General features: G+C 34.3%; 1 protein-coding gene across 5 annotated transcripts; it reads right to left on the reverse strand.

Annotated features, from left to right (window-relative positions):
• LOC112707707 (ethylene-insensitive protein 2.2) lies at nt 1-7,828 on the reverse strand. 5 transcript variants are annotated; one of them, XM_029288599.2, is made up of 9 exons: nt 7,431-7,550; nt 6,930-6,968; nt 6,226-6,480; nt 5,798-5,884; nt 5,593-5,703; nt 5,309-5,521; nt 3,768-3,953; nt 871-3,666; nt 1-597 (listed from the first exon to the last, which is right to left on the reverse strand). In XM_029288599.2, the coding sequence occupies exons 3-9, from the start codon at nt 6,472-6,474 to the stop codon at nt 214-216; spliced, it is 4,026 nt and encodes a 1,341-aa protein (XP_029144432.1). In that variant the 5' UTR covers nt 6,475-6,480; nt 6,930-6,968; nt 7,431-7,550; the 3' UTR covers nt 1-213. The 5 variants fall into 5 exon arrangements, with proteins under 5 accessions (XP_029144432.1, XP_072057846.1, XP_072057843.1 ...); XM_072201745.1 differs by having other exon boundaries at nt 7,258-7,460; XM_072201742.1 differs by having other exon boundaries at nt 6,226-6,968; nt 7,431-7,828.
• Between the last annotated feature and the right edge of the window lie 5,617 nt (nt 7,829-13,445).

Genomic DNA, 13,445 nt, shown 5'->3' on the forward strand with positions numbered 1-13,445 from the left:
TTTCATGAAACTAATTTCCCATCTAGCCAATTTTTCTTTGATTTCGCTGAAATTACAATTAGCAATTCTTTGCCCTATGTGTATATAACATTACAAGGATTATGATACACAGATGGAGACAGATCACTCCTTGATCTTAGAGCATGAGCTGTTTACACACCATACTCATAAAACAGCCGAAGAAGGAACACTGATTTTGTTAGATTCGAAGTACTACAAGTTGTTGTATGGTGCCGAAGTGGGCATCTTCCGCAAACCAGTTCCTTCCTTAGTCCCAACGGCTTTGTTGGAAAGCCTTCGCTTGTACCGTTTGAGAACAGATGCCAGGTTTTCCTTCCCTTTTGGGAAAGCCACATCCCCGGCTGCAGTTCCTGTACGTCCTTTCCGGCAAGAGATCGCCATCTCCACATCCTTGATCAGGTCAAGCAGTGTCAATGCTGTTGTGCATTTTCCGCGGCCTGGTTTCGAAGTTGGGGGCAGCATCACCCCATTAGAAAGTGGGGGGCTGGACTTCTGTTGATGTGATGCCGGAACTTGAAGGCAAAAGCATGGGACCAAAGGACTGCGAGGCTTCGAAAATGCAGGATCAATGATGCCCTGCTCAAAGCACCAAAAAAGATAAAGTTAGTGGCATGGAGAAAATTATAAGCAACAATGAAGACATAAAAGGAAAAAGTTGGTGGCCCTGCAAAGGACACATTATTGATGACTGAAAAGGGTATGACATGTATAAGCAATTTATCAATATGATCAACCAACGACAATCAAAAGAACAATAGATGCATCCACATAATTTTTACATGAATGAAGAAAGCAGCTGAAATATGTTTAGATTACTCAAGAACATGCAAACTCGTCAAGACAATTTACCTGAAGGCGATTAAGAACATAGGTGTACTTTCCCCAAAGCTCTGGCCGGCTCTCCATAAGTGAAAAATTTAGAATTCGATGAATACACCACACTCCAAAGCTTATTATTAATTCTGATCTCCAAATACATCCCTCCCCACAGTTAGGAACCGAGGACACCAACGAAGTAGAGGAATTCGCCTCATTATTCTTCATCAAAGAACCAGATTTCCCATCAGAAGAAAAATTATGAGCTTCACCCACATGGTTGCCCGGATTCATTTCCCTAGACTCAATTTCATAAACAAATTTCTCCCTTGCTGCTACACGATCGATCAGATCCTCATCAACTCCATCGTACTGGCTAAACAGCCAATCTGACCCCTCCAATTTTAAGAGCTTCACAATGCATAGTCTAAAAGACTGAAGAAGTTTTCTCTCAATATCCACAAATGCAGTACCTTCCTGGGTTATATTATTAGGCCTACTTCCGATACCTTCCAACCCCCCATTATGAGTTTTATCAGCTACCCCAAATTGCTCAAAAGGCTGCCTAGACCAGAGGGATGCAGTATCAAAACCAGAACTAGAGAGTGCCTCTCGATAGACTTTTGATGGAGACAGTTCATCAAAGGCCAAAGGAGCACCCGCTCTTGATTCAGAATTTGAATATAACGACAGTTCATAAGATGCTCTACTCACAGAAGATCCATAGCCAACGGAACCATCCCATGGAGCATTTTTATTAGATGCATAACCAGCCCTGTGGGGGATGGCATATCCAGAAATGTCAGGCAAACTATGGTATTTCTTAGCATTAACTGAACCGGCCATGTTGACTGCAGGTCCAGAAGATGAATAATCATAAGAGGTCCTCTCAGATTGCAACTGGCTATTTCTAGAGGCAGCTACATTATGGAACCCAGGCGGTTGGCCCACACCTAAACCATTACTGTGCAACTTCTTTGCCAAAGCATAGGCAACTGAATCCCTGTAGTTCGTATTAGCTATGGAAGCGGCTTTCAACTGTGGCAACTCCATTGGACCATTTAAGTTATCCAAATTTCTCCCTTTATCAACCTGGCTAAGATAGGATGCAGCTTGATACCCATGTATTGTTGCTGGCTGATAATCCCGAGCCTCAGATGAAGGCAAATTACGCACACTGGAATAGCGTCTCTCGCCAGAATCAGAAGATAAAGGCAAATTACGCACACTGGAATAGCGTCTCTCGCCAGAATCACCAGATGAAGGCAAATTAGACACACTGGAATAGCGTCTCTCACCAGAATCAAGGATATTGCGGCCAGAGTTCTGTACATATGCATCTAGTAATTGCATGGGATTCGCATGCATTGAAGAACTCCTTTGAATACCATATGAAGACTCCAAGCTACTTTGCATCCTACGCTGATCGGAGCTGTCATATGGACCTGAGTTGAGTACACTGTTGGAACCGCTACCTCCAACAGATGCTAAATAATCAGGATAGTCCTTTCCAAAGGAATCTATTTTCTGCATGGAACCAGTGAGCCTTGAATCTGATCCCATTGCTATCAAAACATCCAGCTTCTTTGCCCTTGCTTCTGTGGTTGCTTGCCCATGGAAATCATAAAGTTGCCCCCAAAATTCATCAAGAATAGCAGCTAGCTGACGTCTTGCTGCACGCCCTAAGCCTGCTAATCTTGAGAGACTTCCAATGCTATTCCCACCTTCTTCACTCTTCCCACTAAAACTCCTGAATGACGGAGGGCCATCTAATGTTGTAGATAGGGGACTTGCGGAGACCACTTTGGATGATTCTTCATTTTCCCATGAGTCTCCATCATCATCATCATCCCTTTCAGCAGTCGAATCTTCCCCAACCTCCTCAACTGGGGCATTACTTTCTATTTTTATAGTTTCAGTATCTTCCATTTTAAAAACAGAAGTGTCATCAGTTACCATTGATACTGCTTCTGACTCTGGTTTGTAAGCCAACTCCTTAGTAAGAGCTTTAGGAGAACCGGGAAATGAAGCAATAGATTGACTCTCCCTTACAGCAGTCACATGGAGATCAGGCTCCAGTATAGTTTCAGGTAAATTAGAATGAACCGGTACATCTGTGTAGTCCAAGGTCCTTGCTGGAGCTGGGGTTGGCTCCCTCAGCCGAGCACCTGCATCTCCATGATACCTTGTTTCAGCAACATTTGATTCCTCACCGACGACAAATGGATTTGGCACAGCCTCTGGCACATCCAAGTTCCATGCCTGAGCATCTAATTGGACACTGGCAGATCTTAACGGAGTGGCAGCCAACCATACCATCAAACTTAATGATGCAAAAGCAATGGTAAGAATAAATAAATACGAAAAAGACACACCACTCCCTGCATTCCATCTCAAATCACCCACCCAATCACTACTGCCAAACATCATTTCAACAACAAAGACAATATTCAAGCCAAGCATACCAATAAATATGATCAGTGCCAAAAGTTCCTCAAACTGAGACATCTTGTGTACATCCATTAGTGATCTAGACGTAGCAACTCGGAAAAGGGGGATCACAGAAGATGGAAGTTGCAAAGCGACCAAAACCTGAGTGAATATAAGTAGCTGGTACAATCCTTCAGCTCCTGAACTCCAAACACAATAAAGTGCAGGCAGAACAGCAATCACTCTAATTGTAGCATAATGAAGCCAACCTGGAATATCCAATTTTAGGAAACTTTGCACAACTACTTCTCCACCAAAACCCCAATTTAATGCTGTAATTTGATTTGCAAGAAACACAATGAGAAAAAGAACAGACAGAGCTACCGGGCTACGCAACACCTGCAACAAGAATATTCAAATCATATTTGTTAAGAATGTGCAGATAACAGGATGCTCTAGGTAAATATTCTGAAGTAAACTAATTACAGAGGAAGAGAGACCTGTTCCATTGGTGATAATGCATCCTGAAAAGTAAGCAAAACAAGGCCCATACTGTGGAACTCATTTGCTGAGGTGCTCATCACAGCATTATTTACCAAATAAAGACAACTGAAGACACATAAGATAGCCCAAAAATGGTTATGACATAAGGCATCCTTAGAAATGTTTGTTGGTCCTTGATGCCACTGCAGAAAAAAAAAATGTCAATTCAGATTGGCAAAACAAATAACTGCTAACAATATGACAGAGAACATGATGCACAATATTCCCCCCACACCTAAGCAACATACAAACCTCAGCAAGAAAGCTCTATAGCTTAACCAGGAGGTTGCCATATGGCTTATAAGAAACATAATTAGGAATTACATCTAAATTCTGCCTGCAAATGCTTTCAGAATTAGCAATACACTTTTATACATTTCTTCTCCAAGACACACTGATTTTTTTTTTTTTTTTGCAAGATAAAATAGAAATTCATTGAAATGAGGAGAAGCGTAATACAAAAAGTGGGGATAAGGGATCCCTATACAAAAGAAAATAGATGCTAGGCATCTAATCCTATCCCATAAAAACGAGCTTGTTAGAAATAAAGGTATTTTGGGAAATTCTGTTAGAGGATATAAAGAAAAGGGACTATAAGAAGGAGCATGAGTACTGGAGTGCATTTCTTACGCACACACACATAATGATACCAGCATATTACAACATCCTTCTAAATAAAGTCATCCATAGGATGAATCAAACTACACTGTAAGAATATCTACTAAGAACCCTCTGAAAATAGAAGCTACAAGGTAAGTGACATTGTTTGGATGAATCATTGGCTCCAATAGTAACATTGTTAAAGAGAAACTATGTTAATGCGCCTTGTGTTAGAACAAGCTCAGCAAATCTAGAATCAGATCATGGTACTAATAAAAAATAATAATAAATAAACTCCACATATGAGACTATTTACCGAATGACTTCAACATTGAAAATAGATCTAGCGATAAAGATGAAATTTCATTTTAAGTTAATTCCTGCTATATGACAGTCAATGAGCCAGCTTCCATGTAAATATCAATCTAAAGCACTGGCATAATTGCATTTATTTCCCCTCATAAGGGTACTATTAAGCAAATAATGTAACCATACATGACATAACAAAAGGGACAATGCAACTTGAGGGGCAAGAGAAAAAGCAGTCAAAACACATTTTGGTTTTGACCATTCAAACTAGCAAAGGGTTAAACATTTGACCAACATAATTTTCAAAACTTCACTAGATAATGCAACAATATGAGGATGTAACAATTGTGAGATAAAGTATAAAGGACTCGAAATTCAACAATTTTAACTAATGGCCAGCACTGCTTAAAGTGCCTATCTCCTTGGGCGTAAGATTTACCAAAGATAACACACCTACAGTGGTGAGGTGATTGTCTCTCCAAGCCCACCATCCTACTACAAGATGCAGATATTTCATATATATCAAAATACAAAGAAGCAAAACAGAGCTGCAAATATCTCCACATGGTAAAATGAGAGGAAAACATACTTGTACAATTGAGGAATGAAGGTAAAAGTTGTGAGGCACAAGAGTTGCTCCCAGAAGACTCATTAGCACAAAGGCAATCTCCCCGCTCAGCTTTATTTGTATTCCATTCACAGATAATGGATTTTCTGGTCGGTTGATAAGTAATCCAAGTACAACAAGAACTAAGACAAAGCCTGCTACATATTGGCCTAGGATCTTGGCCTTCTCAATGTCCTAGACAAAGAGAAACTAGTAAATACAATTGATTAACAAAGGTTGGTAAACACACAAGGAATAATACTTACAAGGAGGCCAGCAAGAAGCAGATGAAACACAGCACTGGTGGCAGTTAGAAAAACACAAGTGAACAAATCCCACCCAAAAATAAGATTTAACCCTTGTGCCACTCCCAAGATCTTGCAAAACAGGTAAAATAATAGGTTCAGGTCAGTGAACTACTTTGCTGAACCAACCGTTATGTAAAAGGTTGATCTTGGGTAAGAATATTACCATGTTAAGGTCTAGAATAATCACTGAAAGCTCTGCTTGAACCCCAAGAAGCATGCATGTCCATGTATCATACTCGTTGCTGCAAATCTTTTGAGAAAGAAAGTAAAGTTAGTCTACATTGAACGTAAGCTAAGTGTCCACATGTATTGATAGAGGGAACGAGTCTTATGTTTAGGTTCAATTCCTCTTGAAACTGACATATATAAATACCCTTCAAACTTCAAATTTCCAAGCATGTAGCTATATTTTTTACAGGTGTTAATCAGCAAGGTGTTACACTAATAAGCAGAAATAAAACTAATGAGTCGTTTGGAAAAAGTTAATTTCAGGCCATAAAATAGTGGAGCTGCAGAAATTTCCGAAATAAAAGATGTACAACATAGAATTAGAACAGTTGTTTAAAAACCCCAAAGAGGAAGAAAGGATACCTGAGCAAGATCTCTTTCAGTGACTATACCAATTCTTGCAGATATATACTGACAGAAGATAGCAGCAAGATTGAAAATTAGCATAAAAGCCATCAGATCAAACCCAAAACGTGCACCACCTTCAACAGTTGCCACCCACTTTCCAGGGTCAATATATCCTATTGAAATCAAAAGCACAGGTATAACAGCAGGAAGCGACCGATCAAGGAAGCCACGCTGGTGGTTAGCATTCAATCTCCCTGCTTCCATTTTACTCTGATATTGTAACACCAACAATAAGGCTACCGCGAAAAAAGGCAATACTCAGAGGGATGCTATCAAGTAGCGAAAACTCTCACTGCACCAATGATAATCATATAACTGCAACTTAACTATATTCATATGGAAAGACGTCATCGCCTACATGACAATGATCAACACGGTAGCAGCTTCACATATAAACTATAACCAGCCAGCTGATACAATTATTTGCAAACAATTCACGAAAGGGCATAATCCTTATATCCCTGCCGTTTGACTAAATGTTTTAGACAAAAGCTAGTTATCATCGAATACATATGTAGTCAGTGTTCCTGATCAAGTCAACCCTGATATACAATCACAAAAATATTTTACAACACCCCCAAATAAATATTTCATTCATCAACACATCATGACCAAAAGTGAATCCAATTCACGACAAAGCTCACAATGAAAAGACCCACAGATAAATTCAATCACTTCCTCTTCAATCTGCTTGAATCCTGCATCAAATTGATTCAAAAACAGCATTATTACCGTAATTAAAAAATAGAAAGAAAAAATAAAACAAAATAAAAAATACAGAACATGTTAAAAACAGAGGAATAAGCATCAACGAAGAAAGCATCATCATCCCGATTAGATTACATTCAAGGTTCCAGAAATGCAAAGCACACAGTGACACTAATTAAAGGCAACAAAATATAAAAGCAGAGAATCACAGATTTATCAGCCTAAAAATCCAAGACAAATAAATGAAGAAAGAGAAAGGGGATAAAAACAAAACCCTACAGTGGATAAAGCTCAAAAGAAGCTCAAGCTTTTGAAAAAGATAAGAACGAAAAGGGAAACGTAGACTTGGATCTGATGAAGCATGTGATAGAAGAAAACAGTTGCACAAATTTGAAGACTTAGTATATAGTTAACCAGTTAGTTAGGGTTCTGGAGAGAAGAAAATCTATAACCTCTTCTTCAGCTTCTTCTTCTCTCGTCTCAATTTCAGGCGCTCTCTTCTTTTCTTTGTATCTGTGTCTATTTACTCCAACGAAGCAGATCTCACACACTCCCACAACACCATCGCTATCACATAATTGTGATTATTTTATTATATTAATATAATTGGATAGTAATTATTGGAGACTTTAAATAAATTGTTTGTCCATAAAATATTATTTTTGTATTAGTCTCTATAAATTTATCAATTATCATGATTATTTAACACTTAATTGATAATGTTATAAAATACGAAATTATTTATGGATCATGATGTCATCTGAGTATAGAGAGAGAGAGATATTTGGGAGAAGATTATAAAGAAAATTGTGTGGGGCTTCAGTTCCAGTTACCAAATGGGAGTGTGTGTAACTGTGAGTGTATTTCAAACGAAGGGTAAAACTGTAAAAGAGCTCAATAAAAAGCCTGGAGTTTACCATTTTCCCCTTTTCTTTTTCTTTCCGCATGTGGTTTATTTTAATCAAGTAACGCCATATTAATCACAAAATTATTACACATGGAAAGTTTCTACAAGAGAATGATAAATTATTATATAATAATACTTAAGGATTAATATAACTGATAAATACCATTTTAAAAGACACAAATGATTAATAAATTTTTAATTATTTTAAATTTTTTTCCTTTTGTTTTCTTTCTGCATGTGGTTTATTTTAATCAAGTAACTCCTTATTAATTACAAAATTATTAAACATGAAAAGTTTCTGAAATTGACTGAAAAAGAAGGATAACTTTCTATAATAAGAATTTATATAACTGACAAATATAATTTTGAAAGACACGAATAATGAATAAATTTATAATTAATTTAAAAATATAATAAAAATACTTTTTTAAGTAACGAAAGAATTTTATATTTGTAAATAATTTATAAATTTAATTTAAAGATTTGTAGAAATGTTTGCATAAAAATTTATAAGTGTATACAGAAAGTCGAAATAAAATATAAATAGTAGATTTTTTTTAAGTTAGGAGTGAGACTCAAATCAGCGACTTCTAAATAAATATGGAAAGACTATACTATTTGAGTTATAGCTCATTTATAATATTAGACATCCTTTTTATTTTTAAAAAATTTTGGTCATTTGCTAAAAAAATCACTTGTTGTAAAATCACTAAATTTTAAAAATAAAATACATATTTTTATTTTAAAAAATTAACTATACTATATGTACACCAAAATCAATCACTAAAATCAATCACTAATATAAAATATATGTTACATATTAAAAATAAATTAAACCACATATATATTTTATACACAAATATATTGATAGTTAATTTTAGAGACTAATTTTGATTTACAAATAACATTTTTGTAAAAAATACATATTACAAAAAAATTACATCAAAGAGTCTGTTTAGGTCACTTTTTAAGAATTATTTTCTAAGTTTTCTTAAGATCTTTAAAAAAATATAATTTGATATTAGGATTCACGTAAAATATTTTTTATTTATCAATTATATTTAAATAAAATAATATAAAAATATTTTTTAAAAATAAAAAATATTAAATAAGATGTAAATTATTATTTCTAAACAAAAATTTTTTATTTTCTAATGCTTTTGTTTTTATTTTTAAGATTTTGCCCAACAAACTAAAAAATAAAAAAATTAATAATTTAATGACACTTAAATAAGTTTAAAATCTAATATCTAAAATCTTCTGAAAATATATATATAATATCTAATTATTTTGGTTAACTCACCTAATCTTTTAAATAAATATTGGGGATTTTAAATTTTATTTAATGTATGTAGCAATTTGTTAATCAGCAATAAATCTTTAAATAAAATTTAAAACTTGCGATAGATTAATATTTAATATGTCGAATTAAAAAATATTATAAAAATAAAAAGAATAATATGTTAATATGACATTAGTTTTTTTGAAGTATATGACATTAATTTTTTTTGAGGTATGCAATTTAAGAATTTATATCAACATCTATTTAACGCATCAAATAAAATATGTGAAAAGACTAACTCATTTATTTATGAATTAAATTCAATATCAAATTTATTATTGGAATTTGTTTTTTAATATTGGTCCATTGGGTGAATTTCTCCACAAAAAAAAAAGAATCCACTGTTTAGATTAGAGTTTATAAATGAGAGTTTGTATAAAATTGATTTTAAAAACTTGATTTTGATAAAGAGTGAGTTGATGTTAATGTAATTTATGTTTGGTAATTTTGTACCAAAATAGATTATAATAAAATGAACGTGGTTTGGATTACATTCATTCAAAATTACGTTTAGATAAAAATTACTAAAAAAGACATAAATTTATATCAATCAAAATTATATTATTTTAAAACTCTTTGACTATAATTTTTGTAAAAGAATTTAAATTTATGTGTTAAAATTTAGTGCTCTTTTAGTTATAATTTGTTAGTACTCTTCTTTAGTACTCTTTTTATATTTAATTAAATTTTTTTAATAAAATTTATATTATAAAGTTTAACAATGATAAATAAAATATATACTAATTTAAGAACATATAGTAAAAAATATACAAAGTCAAATAAAAAATAAAGTTCTATAAAAAAGTACGTATTAATAAAAATGATTAAAAAATTTATATGAACAATTACTAAAAATTTTATTAAAAAATACAATATTATACACAAGTGAACATAAAAAAAATCTCTAAACAAAAATATTCATACTATTAACAAGAAAAATAAATGAAAACTGATAAAAATTAAAACTTAATAAAAGGTACTAATAATAATACTAAAAAAATATTTGTTTAAAAAAAAAAGTCAACAATTTTGAATATTGTTTTTGGTATCTTTTATTGTAAATGAGATTGAATGATAAAATTAGTAGAAGGTCAATTAATTTTTTAATCTATTATGTGAACGCAAAAGCTAAGTACAAAAGTTACAATTTGTTATTTTTAGTGAATGAAAGTTCAAATTCAAAATCATGTTCGCGTTTAAAAAAAAAAGTTAATTAAACAAAAATTACAGCATTCAAGCAGATTCAACATACTTCTTGTGCTATCAACGTGGCGTTTAACACTGTTGTGGGAACCGCCATTTGACACGAAGAAAAAACGCCAAACGTTGTTGACTACAAACGTCGGCAACATTTTGAGTAAAACGTCAGTAAATCACACGTTTTGTTCTACATAAACTACACGTGGCGTCGCCTCTCTCTTCCCGGTCGCTTAACCTAGCCAGTAGCAACCCTATCCTTTTTTTTTTCTTTGGTCCCTTTCAGTTCTTCCATGTAAAAATTTAAGTGTAGTCGACTTTATATAAATTGATAGTTAAAAATCGTTAAATAATTTTTATCTAACGGCTTTCAACTATTAATTTCATGATAAACTACACTTACTTTATTTGTTGGGTTATTAGTTATTATTATTAATTTGTTTTAAGCTAAAAATAATATAAAAAATAGTTTTAATTTTTTAATATTATTTAACTATTGATGAATACTAAATAAAATACTTATTAGTTGATTAGAAGTAGTTAGAATATAATTTTGTGGCCAAATAACAGCATCAAACCAAATAGTAGGAGAAATTATAGGATTCTACTAAAGAGAAAAACGCGACAAAAATCACTCAAAAGTATTTTTTTATATAATTCAAATCAAGCTAATTCAAACTAGGAAACTAAAAGTAATTCTAATTAATAGAGAAATGTAATTCGAATTTGATCCATTCGAATTATGCATGGATTAAGTCATAGGCAGTTCGAATAAGCCAAATTCGAATTACGCATACAAGTTGACCTAAGTAGTTCAAATCACACTGATTCAAATCATGAGGGAAGCAATTTAAAGTGTAGTTCAAATCTGACTCCTTCAAATTATATATATATAATTCGAAATTGTGGGTGAGTATGTTCGAAATTGGCTGCTTTGAATTATCAAGCCAGCCCGACATAAATCTAATCCATTCAGCTGCAGCCTGAGCAGCATCAGCTGCTCTCTTCTTTTCACACCCTCTCTTGGTATGACCTTTTTGCAAATAGTACCTACAGGTGAATTGTCGAAGCTGTCTTTTCATGGTTGTACCTGGCTAAACTTTTTTGCTAGAACTTGGTGCCTTCATTAGAGTCCTTCCTCCTCTTTGGGTGGGTATGGATTTGGGTTTGGAAACTGTCTTAGGCTTAGGTTTGGACTCCATTTTCAAATTCACATTGGTCTTTTTCGGTAATGCCTCTTTAGCTTGGGGCTTGTATGTTACTATGCTCAAACTTATTGGAAGGTCCTTCTCAATAGTAGTTTTCCGGGGGGGTTTCACAATCCTGGCATTCGACTTAGCTTGCTCTCCAAGATCCCTCACCTGGTCATCAACATGCACAATAACATCCTGCCCTTGTAGTATCTCAGGTTCTGAAATACCATGTTCAATGTAGACATCAACTACCCCATTGTTCTTTTCACCCTGAGAACACATCTCTCTCAACTTATTATCAGAGTCTAAATGCCTCAAACCCACTTTCAGGCTCATTCCTAGCACCTGCCACCAAACCTCCTTCATCGTCTCATAGCCTAGCTCTTTGAAATAATTTTTCGGGTAGAATACATCCAACTTGTCCACATCCAGATCATCCAAATAGTGCTTATTGTTAGGATAATATGTCCATCTCCCATCCTTATCCTTCTCAAAATTTCTTCCATAATGAAACATTATATTTAATACTTCGGCGTTCATCTGCAACATAACAGAAAAAAATAAACTTAACACACATGCAACACAAAAACAACAAATAACACCCACTTTATACACCATCAGAGATTGCCCCCTGTTCTATTGAAAAGAAACAGAGCATCTATTACCGGTTGGAACATATGAACAAGTAAAACCCTAACAACATATGGATTCCAACAAATTCTGGATGCATCATATACGAGTAACTTTAACAATCTCCCGTCCGATGAATGCAAAAAGATCCAAAAAATTAAAAAAAATTATTACCTTGAAGCTAGATTAAACGGTTCCTCAGTCGTTGCTTCATTGGCTTCCCACGAACCTTCCCCCAAGTTCAGTGCAACAATGGTAAGAAAGCAGCGAGCAAGCAGCAATGCCCTAGGCTATCGCCACTGTCTCTGGTTATGGACGAGGAGATCAAGCGTTGAGAGAGATGAGAAAATATGAAGAAGACGTAACAAATGTCAAACTCTTTACCCAAGCAACCATTACATTCACTGTGATCAAAACGGTGATGTTTGGGCTTTCATACGTTTCTCCCATGAAACGATGTCGTTTCGGATGTCCGACGTGGTAGTGGCTGTGCCACATAAGCAAGGCCGTCGCTGAGTCACGTCAGAATTCCACCAAAGGACCATTATGTTACCCAAAGCGCAATCTGAAAGACATAAATAGTGCAATTGGAATCTCAAGAATTAAATCAGTGCACGAGCTGAATTTGGGAGACCACTATGAGAATTTAGTCGTAATACCTTCATTTTTATACTGTTATTCTCTCAAGAAAATGAAACACTCACACTCGCATTCAATCTAACAAGTCCTTCTTCCTTTTCTAATACTCCAGTTATATTTTTTTAATCTAAAAAATAAAATCAATCCCCCTTGTATTGATAATATGCTCCTCATGTATTGTGATTTTAATATTAAACTAATACAATACACCCCAACGTATTGCTGTTGCTAAATTAATTAAAAAAAAAAAACGGCTACAGCAATTCGCCTCCTTCATATTCTTAGCCCCCATCTATATGCAAAACGCCACAACATCCAATAATGGAACATTATACCAAAGCTTACCATATATTAAAAAAACTAACCGGAAAAAGAAGCTATTTCAGGTCTACGTGTTTTCCGGCCGAAAACCAAGACGTGTTCTGGAGAACAGAAAAAAAAAAGTGTCTAAAGTTGTTTTCGTTTTCCCTTTTTGTCCTCGCAAGTTGTTGTCCCCAGCTTTTAGGCAGGACAACGTAACAAAACAAAAAACATGTCTGACCAAAATGAAGAAATAACA

The sequence above is a fragment of the Arachis hypogaea genome, chromosome 8, assembly GCF_003086295.3.
Source record: "Arachis hypogaea cultivar Tifrunner chromosome 8, arahy.Tifrunner.gnm2.J5K5, whole genome shotgun sequence".
Classification (NCBI taxonomy): domain Eukaryota; kingdom Viridiplantae; phylum Streptophyta; class Magnoliopsida; order Fabales; family Fabaceae; genus Arachis; species Arachis hypogaea.